Source organism: Lolium rigidum, chromosome 6, assembly GCF_022539505.1.
Source record: "Lolium rigidum isolate FL_2022 chromosome 6, APGP_CSIRO_Lrig_0.1, whole genome shotgun sequence".
NCBI classification, from domain to species: domain Eukaryota; kingdom Viridiplantae; phylum Streptophyta; class Magnoliopsida; order Poales; family Poaceae; genus Lolium; species Lolium rigidum.
In genome coordinates, this window is record NC_061513.1 from 333,057,721 (window position 1) to 333,069,952 (window position 12,232).

Sequence of the window (12,232 nt, forward strand, 5' to 3'; positions counted from 1 at the left end):
GGTATGATTCATGTAGATCTACATGTACATCTATCCGATTGGATCTCACATAAGAAATTTACCTATATTAATATGATTTGCTAAAGTATAAAGAATTTATGAATTTGTTTTGAATATCTCAGGCAAAATACCAGGCGGTATTCCGGCGCTTAGCCGTGATTTTATCCAACACACAAACAAACCTTGGCTACCATTAGATTTTATTTTCGCTGGTGGAAAGCTACGGCGAATTCTATATATATTATTCATTAGACAGGGTACAATCCATGCCAATCTACATGTACATTTACCGGATTGGATCTCACATCAGAGGGATGGAAATTAAGCAGAATACACACTACTACCGTCTCTCCCTACAAAAATAAAAACTCACAGTACTAGGTTGTCAAGTGACATCTTCGTAGGCGTATCAACAAAAGGAAAAAAAAAAAACTTCTTACACGAAGTTAGCTAGATCGTGGTAGAAATGCAAATATGTGCTCAGATAAAGTATAAACTGGACAATAGGTCATATCATATGTTAAGTATATTGATCCGTAGATATGCATGTTTGAGCAATGATCAAAATAAGTGGGTTTTCAGTTTAGTTATGACACATATAAAGCAATAGTGCGACACGTACGGACAACTTCTACAGAATATTAATTCTGTTGTAGGATGCAAACCTTACTCGGAGGGTAGGGAGACCTGGCATATTTAAATTAAAATGAGAATAAACAATTGCAATGTATTAGGGAAAAACAATACTATATTATAATACATACTATAATCCTGAATTTTCCACATATATATCTATCTATTTTTGTGGACTATGAAACTATATTATTCCCTACAATGTAAAGTGTCACTTTCGACAAATTAAAACGGTTGCCCTCACATTTGCGAGGGCCACACTGCTAGTTATCTTAAAAATAAAAAGAAACAAGATCCATGGCAGATCGGCGGTGTTGCTGCTGGGAGAGACAAAAAAAAAACCTAGATTGGTTTGGATTGCCTCCTGTCTCTCTCTCTCTCCTCGGGCTGTTCGTGCAGCCATTCCAGTGAGCGAAAAAAATGATTGGGCCGTCTCCACTGTCTTGCCAACCGCGAGGGGTCATGTAGTTTAGCCTTTTTTTTCTTGCTTTTCCTTCTTTTTGGCGGATGGTTACAAGACCTTTGGGCCTGTGGTGTGGTGAACCAAGTCTTGTAAACCAACTTTCATCTCTTCCGTGTTCATGTGGGAAAAAAGTGAGATCCGAGAGGGGCACGGGAGGAGAGGGTGATACTTTCTAATGTGTGAACCATATGTTGGTTAGTCATGTGTGAAGTGTGCACCTTGTCCTAGTAATAGGACTGTACAGTAGACAGGAACTAAAACTACTGTGGCCGGACTCGTTGCCTGTTGATGTACGTGTGTTGGTGGACAGCATTTCTGCTGAGCTAAGTATCTAATGGAATCTTGTGTTCCATTTCAAAAAAAAAAAAATACGATACAGAATATCATGATTCGACCTAGCGCTTCAGTTCACATGGTATTGCAACGAAAAATACTGCCACACGCCACACCCGGCGAGTAGAATTGACATACTCCGCGCAGATTTTACTTCCACTTGGCTCCGTTGAGGAGAAGTTATCTCGTGATTGAGAAAGAATATATCTCTACAGCTGTTTCTCTCCTCGTGGCAGCCCCTATCGGCCGCCGCAACCTGTTGTGTTGACTGTCTCTAAGAGTGAGGGCATAGAGGAGACCTTGGCTCCGGTGCTTGCAGATCACGTCGAGCGACATGAGTTGCGTGGTGATTTTCCTGCGGTGCTTTCACCGGTGTTATGCTTTTTGAGACCTTGGAGGCGGCCAGTCGCAGTCTTGTCAGTCCCTCGCCTCTTTGGACCATAGAGGTGTTGGATTATTAGGCAATTTTCGTGTGAGTTTAATTACCGAAAACAAGATTACAGATGCACAAGCATACTTAACCACGCACATCAGACTAAGCACATGCATCAGATCTGAACATGGAACAAGTAGCAGTGCAAGGTAGGAGAGTAAAAGCACGTACATCGCGACCGGGAAGGTCGCACCAGCAGCAGCACCACCACCATGGGAGTTGTTGATGTCGCCCATGGTGTAGTCGGATCTGTCGAAGAAGTAGCCGAACCGTCGATGAAGAAGACGAACAGCAGCGAGCAGTCGCGCCGAGACGCTCCCCAAAAACCTTATCGCTCGTCTCCCGGTGCAGGATCTCAACGGACGGGGTTTCGGAGGCCTCGCTCTCCCGACGGCCGTGCACGCAATCGCCGGGATGGGAAAGACTAGAGAGTAGCACAACAAAAGGAACTTTCGCGAGAGAGAGATCTAAGAGCACTGTTTTCCAGATCTGATCGGTCTCCTTGTATAGCCTGGGAGAAGAGCCGCCCCGACCGCGTTGACATGCGTAGGAAGCCAGGGACACGCGGCGAGCATGCACATGCAGGCCGACACGTACCCAACACAGTTGGTGCACCAAGCAAAAATTTAGGCTTCCTTGAGTGTGTCTCGAACTCGAACTCGAGTCACGAAACGCGACGTGCGTGCGTGCGTGACGAGGCGAGGCGAGGCGAGGCGAGACGGGGCGGGCGGAGGAGGAGGAGTGCGCGAGGGCTCTCTCTATTCTCACTCACTTGAAAGGAGTAGAACAGCAGCCCTTATATACCACTCCAACTCTCTCCCAACTAGCAATGTGGGACTAAACTTTGTCCCCCAAGGCTGTCCCAAGCTGTCAACGTGATGGGCCTTGAGATTTCAGGAATTGTAGACTATATGGGCTGCCTTATTGGGTTGCAGCCCATCTGCATCCAACAATCCCCCACCAGATCTCATATGCACATCAGATGACACATTAGTTTCATTCAATGTTTAATATACCTGCACTTCAGTGGAGACTGTTAATTTGAACTTCCACCTAGGCAAGGTGCTACGCTTGACTACAACTGAACAATGGACTATGCCTTGAATTGTCAGTCTTTGTGCAGCAAGTTTCGCTCAATGCCGGCACGGTACTAGGCTACCATAGCCTTCCCCTCGGGTGGAGCTTATAAGTCATACTCCTCGGCCCTTCATGAGCTTACTAGAGATTCACCCAAATCTCCCACACTATGACCAGTAGTGTCACTCATATAGGTGTGTTCTTCAAAAGATCGCCCTGTAGGACGGCTTCTTCGCTCATCAAGAGCCGCTCAGAACACATTAAGACATTGTCAACCTGCCTTACAGTAGCTATGAGAGAATTGCATCTACAATGGAGTGGGAGTATTAAATTTTCTCTCAACTCAGTTACTCCGGTTTGTTTTCCCAGGTCCTAGTTCACGGAATTTCCGATCACATAGGTTGGGTTACCCCCTCGGCAACTCAAGTGGGTCTCAAACCCATCTCCCTCGATGCAAGGTCTATCATGTTCCTTGATAGTCCTTTTGTGAAAGGATCTGCCAGATTTCCAATGCTATCACTCCGGAGTTCTTCAGTTTTCTGACAGACTTCAGTCTCCTCTTGACATGTTTGGAACTTTTCATATTATCCTTAGAACTTTTCACTTTATAATCACAGATTGATTATCACAGTTTATGAGGATAGCCGGTATTGGTTTTTCAACCATAGGCAAGTCCGTCAAGAGCTCACGAAGCTATTCCGCTTCGACGCGTAGCCGTATCTAATGCCGTGAGTTCTGCTTCCATAGTTGACCTCGTTAAGATGGTCCGCTTGCAAGACTTCCAGAAACAGCCGCCACCACCAAGAGTGAAAACATATCCACTTGTGGCTTTCATTTTAGCATCGAAATCCAATTGGAATCACTATACCCTTCAAGTCCTCTTGGATACCCGGTATAATGAATTCCATAACTCATGGTTCCCTTTAGATAGCGCATCACTCTCTCAAGAGCATGCCAATGATCATCTCCCGGGTTGGCCACAAACCGGCTAATTAAGTTTGCACACAGCAAACGAGATATCAGGCCTCGTAGCGCAAGCTAAATACATGAGTGAACCAATTATTTGAGAGTATCTCAATTGATCTCTAGTTGCATTTTCATTCTTTCGAAGTAAGACACTAGGATCATAAGGTGTGAGAGAAGATTTGCAATCAGCATAGCCAAATCTGTTCAACACCTTCTCAACATAATGAGATTGCACAAGAGTAATCCCATTATTCTCATCTCTCAATAGCTTGATGTTCAATATAACATCAGCCTTCCCCAAGATCTTTCATCTCAAAACACCGAGATAAGAAGGTTTTGACCTCCTCAATCACTTTGAGACTTGTCCCCAAAATTAGTATGTCATCCACATACAAGCATAGGACAACGCCCTCACCCCCACCATGGCGGTAGTACACACATTTGTCGCCTTCATTAACAACAAAGCCCACGGATGTCGAGTTCTTTCAAACTTCTCATGCCATTGTTTGGGAGCTTGCTTTAGGCCATACAAAGATTTCTTTAATTTACACACCTTTCTTTCTTGACCTTGCAGTACGAAACCATCGAGTTGTTCCATGTAAATTTCCTCGTCCAACTCTCCATTTAGGAAAGCCATCTTAACGTCCATTTGATGAACGAGAAGACCGTGTGAGGCAGCCAATGACAAGTAGTACTCGAATGGTGGTCAATCTCGCCACAGGTGAGTAAGTATCGAAGAAATCTTCGCCTTCCTTTTGGGTATAGCCTTTGGCTACAAGCCGAGCTTTGTACTTCTCAATAGTACCATCAGCTCGAAGCTTCTTCTTAAATACCCATTTACATCCTACAGGTTTGCACCCATAAGGACGCTCAGTTAGCTCCCACGTTCCATTAGCCAAGATGGAATTCATCTCGCTTTGAACCGCTTCCTTCCAGTAGTCTGCATCAGGAGATGCGAGAGCTTCTGAAACGGTAGTGGGAGTATCATCCACAAGATACACAATGAAATCATTACCAAAAGACTTTGCAGTCCTTTGTCTCTTGCTCCTTGTGGGAGCTTCATTGTCATCTTCATCAGAATCTGAACTCTCATCATCGTATTCCTCATCAGACTCCATAGGAGTTTCATGTATAGGATCAGATTCCCAACTAGACATGCCATGCATATCTCTCATAGGGAATATATCCTCAAAGAATGTAGCATCTCTTGATTCAAAGATGGTGCCAACATTCATGTCGTCCACTCCAGATTTCACCACAAGAAATCTATAAGCAATGCTATGGGCGGCATAGCCAAGAAAGACACAGTCCACGGTTTTTGGTCCAAGCTTTCGCTTTTTGGTGATTGGCAAATTCACTTTTGCCAAACAGACTCCAAGTTCGTAGGTAGGAGAGTATTGGTCTTTTCTTTTCCCATTCCTCATAAGGGGTAATCTCTTTATTCTTGGTTGGAACACGGTTTAGGACATGACACGAAGTCAATATAGCCTCCCCCACCATTCCTTGGATAAACCCGACACGTCTAACATGGCGTTAACCAAATCCGTTAGAGTACGGTTTTTCCTTTCCGCAATCCCATTGGATTGTGGGGAATTGGGAGGCGTCCTCTCATGGATTATACCATGTTCCGCACGTAATAAATTGAACTCATTAGAAAAGTACTCTCCACCACGATCGGACCGACCCCTTTTTATCTTTCTTTCAAGTTGATTCTCAACTTCAGCCTTATAGGTTTTAAAGAAATCAAGAGCCTCATCTTTAGTTTTCGGGAGATACACATAACGAGTACCTAGTGGAATCATCAATCAAAGTCATGAAATATTTCTTTCCACCTCTTGTCAACTCACCATTCATCTCACATAGATCCGAATGTACGAGCTCTAGTGGTGCCAAGTTTCTTTCCTTCGCAGGCTTGTGAGGCTTGCGAGGCTACTTTGCTTGCACACAAGCATGGCACTTAGAGCCTTTGACAAAGGTGAATTTCGGAATTAAACTCATATCAGCAAGCCGCGTCATACAACCGAAATTAACATGACAAAGTCGTGAATGCCAAACATTAGTTTCATTAACATTAGTGCTTACATGGTTCACAACATTATCACAGAAGTCTTCTAGAGAGAAGCGAAACATTCTCTCACATTCATATCCCTTTCCAACAAAAGTTCCATACTTGGACAGTACAACTTTATTGGACTCAAACACCAACTTAAACCCATCTTTCATAAGACGGGAGCCACTAACGAGATTCTTCTTGATAGAAGGGACATGCGAGCACGTTCTTCGCTTGCACGATCTTTCCCAAAGTAAACTTCGGATCTACCGTGCCAACACCACGAACAAGTAGCATGTAACCCATTCCCCATCATTACCGAGGAACCTCGGGCCCGATAAGAGGTAAACATGGAGATGTCAGCACACACATGAACATTGGCACCTGTATCAACCCACCATTCCGTGGGCTGAAACACCGAAAGAACAAGTAGGTAACATATTACCATGCCCTGCAGTTCCTTCCTCTCGTGTTGCCAATGACCATGCTCGACGAATTTGAGTTCCGTCCAGCTCGACATTTCTTTCCTTTGCATTGTGGACAACGATTAGCCCAATGGCCAGTCTCGCCACACACCCAAGCAAGGATCTTTCTTCTCCGTTTTCCCCTTCTTCTTGAAGTTGGTAGTCCGGGAGACTCCCTTGTTCTTTCCCTTGGACTTGTGGGCATTTTTCTGTACCATATTGGCAGCAGAACGTCCATCGGTTCCTCCAGTGTGTTTGTCTTTTGCCCTCGCCTTCTCCTCAACATCCAGAGAGCCCATGATATTCACAACAGAAAACTCATGCCTCTGATGTTTGACAGAAGTGGCAAAGTTCCTCCATGAAGGGGGAAGCTTAGCGACAATGCATCCCGCGACAAACTTGTCCGGTAGCACACACTTGAGGAGCTCGAGTTCCTTTGCCATGATCTCGTATCTCATGAGCCTGTTCTACTACGGATCGGTTCTCAACCATTCTCGTAGTCATTGAACCTGCTCCATAGCATACAGTTCACCTCCGGCATCGGCGAGCACCAAACTTAGCGTCCGAGTGCATCCCACAGTTCCTTCCCATTTCGTATGTGCGAGATAAGCATCAACCAACTTGTCTCCAAGCACACTTAGCACGGCACCCACAAAGATTACGGTGGCATCCCCGAACGCTTTATCCTCGTCAGGAGTAAGCGGACCTCTGGGAGTACCTTCCGCAACTCGGTGCACGCCCATAGAAGTGAGCCACAAGAGGGTCTTACTCTGCCATCTCTTGAAATGAGAACCCGTAAAAGGGCTCGGTTTGAGCGCAGCAGCAAAACCAGACGGTGAAAATTGCCTATACATATAAGGTTTTGGATTGTTGGATTATTAGGCAATTTTCGTGTGAGTTTAATTACCGAAAACAAGATTACAGACGCACAAGCATACTTAACCACGCACATCAGACTAAGCACATGCATCAGATCTGAACATGGAACAAATAGCAGTGCAAGGTAGGAGAGTAAAAGCACGTACATCGCGACCGGGAAGGTCGCACCAGACGAAGCAGCAGCACCACCATGGGAGTTGTTGATGTCGCCCATGGTGTAGTCGGATTCGTCGAAGAAGTAGCCGAACCGTCGATGAAGAAGACGAACAGACGACGAGCAGTCGCGCCGAGACGCTCCCCAAAAACCTTATCGCCCGTCTCCCGGTGCAGGATCTCAACGGACGGGGTTTCGGAGGCCTGCTCTCCCGGACGGCTGTGCACGCAGTCGCCGGGATGGGGAAGACTAGAGAGTAGCACAGCAAAAGGAACTTTCGCGAGAGAGAGATCTAAGAGCACTGTTTTCCAGATCTGATCGGTCTCCTTGTATAGCCTGGGAGAAGAGCCGCCCCGACCGTGTTGACACGCGTAGGAAGCCAGGGACACGCGGCGAGCATGCACATGCAGGCCGACACGTACCCAGCACAGTTGGTGCACCAAGCAAAAATTTAGACTTCCTTGAGTGTGTCTCGAACTCGAACTCGAGTCACGAAACGCGACGTGCGTGCGTGACGAGGCGAGGCGAGACGGGGCGGGCGGAGGAGGAGGAGTGCGCGAGGGCTCTCTTTATTCTTACTCACTTGAAAGGAGTAGAACAGCAGCCCTTATATACCACTCCAACTCTCTCCCAACTAGCAATGTGGGACTAAACTTTGTCCCCCAAGGCTGTCCCAAGCTGTCAACGTGATGGGCCTTGAGATTTCAGGAATTGTAGACTATATGGGCTGCCTTACTGGGCTGCAGCCCATCTGCATCCAACAAGAGGTAGTGTTGATTCCTATCTTAGATGCTCTTTTTGCAAAGAAGCTTTATGGTTTGCCCGCTAGTTTGGAGGCCGCTAGCCTTGGTTATGGTAAGGAAATTGCCTGCATCTTGACAGGTAAAGCCTCAGAGGACATTATCAAGAAGGTGGAGAAGTCTATTAAGAAGGTATCAATCAGCAGGATAAGGAGGAGAGCCATAACAAGAGAAGTTTGAGAAGCTGCTTAAGTGATGGACTCATTTTGGATTGTCATGTCTTAGGTTGTCGGTTCTAGTTGTTTAGAGGTTGTTTTATTTTGATATTGTTCTCTTGTGGGTGTGCTCTTGATGTGGGCTTGGCCAAAATTATTGTACATTTTCGCTCGATTTTCTCCTAAAAACTAAAGACCTTCTTAATTAATAGATGAGGCAAAACTTTTGCCTCTATTTCAAAAAAAAAATTTACAACAAGTTCAGAGGGTACTGCTACAACGGAAGAACAACCAGGGAATGCAGAGTCTAGCGTATCTGCGTATCATTCTGTTTCCCTTGATGATGCCGACCGTAATTTCAGTATCATTCTGTTTCCCTTGATGATGCCGACCGTAATTTCAGTCCCAGCGACCACCAACTGAATAGGCAATTTCTCTATAATTTGTGGGATTTGACCAGTCACCTGTGGCCTCATGATTTGCATGCTATATGATGAAATAGTCATTTGTTCCCACCCTCTGAATAACATTGTACAACGACACTGGTAGACAACAATCCGCAGATGAACCCCGACGATGGATATCTTGTACATGCACGATTACATAAGGGACTAAAACGATCTGCTATGCTATGTATCTCCAGCATTACAAGTCGCCTCCTGAACACCTCGTCTTCCGATAAACAATAAGGGACCTCAGCTATGTTCTCCATGCCATAGAAATCACTCGGATGCCCGGATTATCAGAACGATGGAGATGGTAATAACAGACACAGTTGTGAAGAAGCCCGCCTGCAGGTACACACAAAATTAAGATTTAAGAGAACTCGCTGTAACCATAGTATTTCAGCAACCTCATCAGGACAGGAAACAAAAACTGTAAATTACTGCTGGGTTGCCAGTATGAGAACTGCAGTAATTGAAGCAGTACGAAGAACACTATGACAAACCTATCCGAGCAAGTTCGTCAACGGAAAAAACTGTTAATGACTGCGCAGTTGCAGGTTTGCAATCTAGCATTGAAGTTTCCTCAAGCAAACAATGGCAGAATAAAATCTAAAGGTGAGGCTCCTTTTCAAGTATGTGCAGTCTGATAGAGTGGGATATCAATCCGGTTACACAACTGTCAACACATCTGCAATCAGGATGCATGATGGTTCACATGCATGAGCAAATGACTTTCTACAGGAAAACTCTTTTGATTCATGTAACTAGATTTTTTTTCGAAATGGATTCATGTAACTAGATATAAATCATCTTTACACTACTTAATACATATGAATTGTTTCTTTTCAAAATACATTAATTACTGTAGGGTTTACTGTGGAAGGAAAACCAACCGCAATAGCAGAGGCAGCAAGACCCGGGCGCTCTCGGGGATCCCTCTTGTAGTAATTGCAGAAGTAAAGAGTCGTTGCATAGTACCAAAGCAATGGACACAGGAAACCTAACAGAAATCTGCAACCAGAAATTGTTTGATATTGCCAGATCCAGAATTTAAATTTTGAACTGAAGTCTCCTAAATGGTAAAGGATTCTTACGAGGACCATCCTATTCCACAACCAAAGCAAGGAAGCCGTCTCTCAAACTTCGCCAAGTGCGGGTTCTCTTCATCTCTGAGTAGGCTGTACTTGCCAAGGCAATCCTGACAATGGCAAATTTCATCCGAGCTTGCTGCATAATGCCAAGAGTGAATTAGATTCTTACAAACAAAATTAAGAGAATTCGCATAGAGGATCATGCTTAAATCCTAATAAACAGAGGCGAACTGTAAATTTTGAATCCTAACCATGGCATATATTGCTGATGTTTATACACTACTATGCTACCCCGTATGAGAACATCATGTAAAAAGGAGTTTCTAGAAAACAGTTCTCTGTTTTTTTGCAATGGCAGACTAAGGGTTTTGTGTATTTTGAACTGCAGTTGTAGATTTCCTGCATAACTTAAGCGATATAGCGGCAAAGGAAAACTTAGGTTTTGCTCAAAAGATTGATTTTTCGATAAAGACTCAAAAGATAGATACATATTTGGATAAGTAGTTACCTTCACCCATTTATCCTAGAGCTGTTCAGGAAAGATGCAGCTAGAAGGCTTAACACCAAACTGCTTTCGATTCCTCCTTGCTGGGATCAGTTCAACAAATTTGGTCCCAAGAATAAAACATAAAAGTACGCAGCTTCCCACAACAATCCTGCAAGTTTGTCAGAGTGGTCATCTTGCTGCATCACTTAGAAAATTTATATAAAAAACTTATGTTCAAAGTTCAAACACACATATGAGTGTAGTCGGTAGGAACAAATGTTGTGAGCAACTGAAATTATTCTTCCATGGCAAAAATTCTGTTCAAAGTTCAAACACACATACGAGTGTAGTTGGTAGGAACAAATGTTGCGAGCAATTGAAATTATTCTTTCATGGCAAGCAGAAAAGCTTTAATTAGCAGGTGACGTGTCTAAAATTTCAAGCATCAGCTTCAGAGACTCAGGGATGCTTCCCAGGTTCTTAACCCGGGTGGTAAATCCAGGTGGGTAGTTGGCTGGAGCACTACGGCTTCCAGCAACAATATATCATTTCGAGCTACCTCTTACCGTTCTGAACTCTTATACTCCAAACTCACATCAGTGGTTCTTTGAAGTTCAAAATCTAAAGAGTGCTGATTCAAAGAAGTGTTTCAGCTCTACGAAGCGCACTTCTCCCCTGTTCCGAAGGATCTTTTTCGGCCGGAGGGCACTGGACCCCATAAAAACCCTGCCTAACATGGGGAACGGGGATTCAGTCAGTCACCCCCTAGAAATTCATCGAAAACCAGCTGCGGCCGCGCTTCTGGTCAGCAAAGATCGGTCTCCGCACTGAAGAAGCAGCATAGCAGCTAACCAAACCATAGACGGACTAGATTAGCAGGGGTACCTACCTACCACGCAGCGAACAAACAAGCAAATCGGCAGCTACCTCAACGGGGATTACTCGGCCACCGCCACACGGCAACGGAACTAAGGGAATCGCGAGACGAAATCCCGCACCAACCCATCAAAATGATCCAATCGGGCTGGGATAGGGTACCTTACCGGCAAAGAAAGGAAACCGATCGGCGCCGGCAGGTTCCCCGTCGCCGTAGGCGCAGCGAATCGCGGAGGAGGAAGGGGGAGAAGAGGACGGCGGACGAGACCGGCAGCGAAGGGAAGAGATTGGGGAAGGAAACCACTGGAAGAGGGAGAAGAAAAGAAAGAGTGGAGACGACGAGGAGTCGAGGAAGGGAAACGCAAAATAGTGAGACAGACAACAAATCGTGGACACGCTACGCTACAAGCGGTGCCGGTCCCGTGCACCTGCCGCTACGGCTGCTGCTGCAAGAAAATTATGTATACTGCTTTGGTGACCAGAGGATTAACAAGGGGCGGGTTATGACTTAGTCTTTTCGACTAGTCATAGTGGGGAGTAACATAGAGTAGTAATATGCACATGTTACTAATTTATATTGGAGTACTACCTTTATAGTGGAGAGTAACATATGTGTAGTGACATGCAAATTCATATTTATTATGTTATATACTCATCTTGTCTTGGGAAGTGTGATGTTACAGTAACATACTTACCACTCCACTCTCTTCCTTCATTTATTATCATGCCATGTCACCAAAATATCTTGAAATATGTGATGTTATTACTTATGTTACTCCCACTTTGAGTAGTATTCTACGTATAAAAAAACATTTTTTTATATTTTTTAACTCTGCTCAGTTTTCTTTTCAAACTTGAGTTGTGCTCAATATTCACTTGATCATATATTAATTGACTTAACTTTGTGTAGATAGCGTTAAGATAC

At 44.6% G+C, this 12,232-nt stretch overlaps 1 protein-coding gene across 1 annotated transcript; it reads right to left on the bottom strand.

The window, feature by feature from the left end:
- Nucleotides 1-8,898: 8,898 nt before the first annotated feature.
- Nucleotides 8,899-11,652, bottom strand: LOC124661808. The gene is made up of 5 exons (XM_047199693.1): nucleotides 11,475-11,652; nucleotides 10,453-10,600; nucleotides 9,948-10,080; nucleotides 9,747-9,864; nucleotides 8,899-9,198 (listed from the first exon to the last, which is right to left on the bottom strand). The coding sequence occupies exons 2-5, from the start codon at nucleotides 10,460-10,462 to the stop codon at nucleotides 9,130-9,132; spliced, it is 330 nt and encodes a 109-aa protein (XP_047055649.1). The 5' UTR covers nucleotides 10,463-10,600; nucleotides 11,475-11,652; the 3' UTR covers nucleotides 8,899-9,129.
- Between the last annotated feature and the right edge of the window lie 580 nt (nucleotides 11,653-12,232).

Bases quoted from the DNA above. Each gene is read 5' to 3' on its own strand.
- LOC124661808 (XM_047199693.1), bottom strand. The intron at 9,865-9,947 runs GTAAGAATCCTT...TTCTGGTTGCAG, and splicing joins TGTGGAATAGGATGGTCCTC to ATTTCTGTTAGGTTTCCTGT. The intron at 9,199-9,746 runs GTTGGTTTTCCT...GTGTACCTGCAG, and splicing joins TTGCTGCCTCTGCTATTGCG to GCGGGCTTCTTCACAACTGT.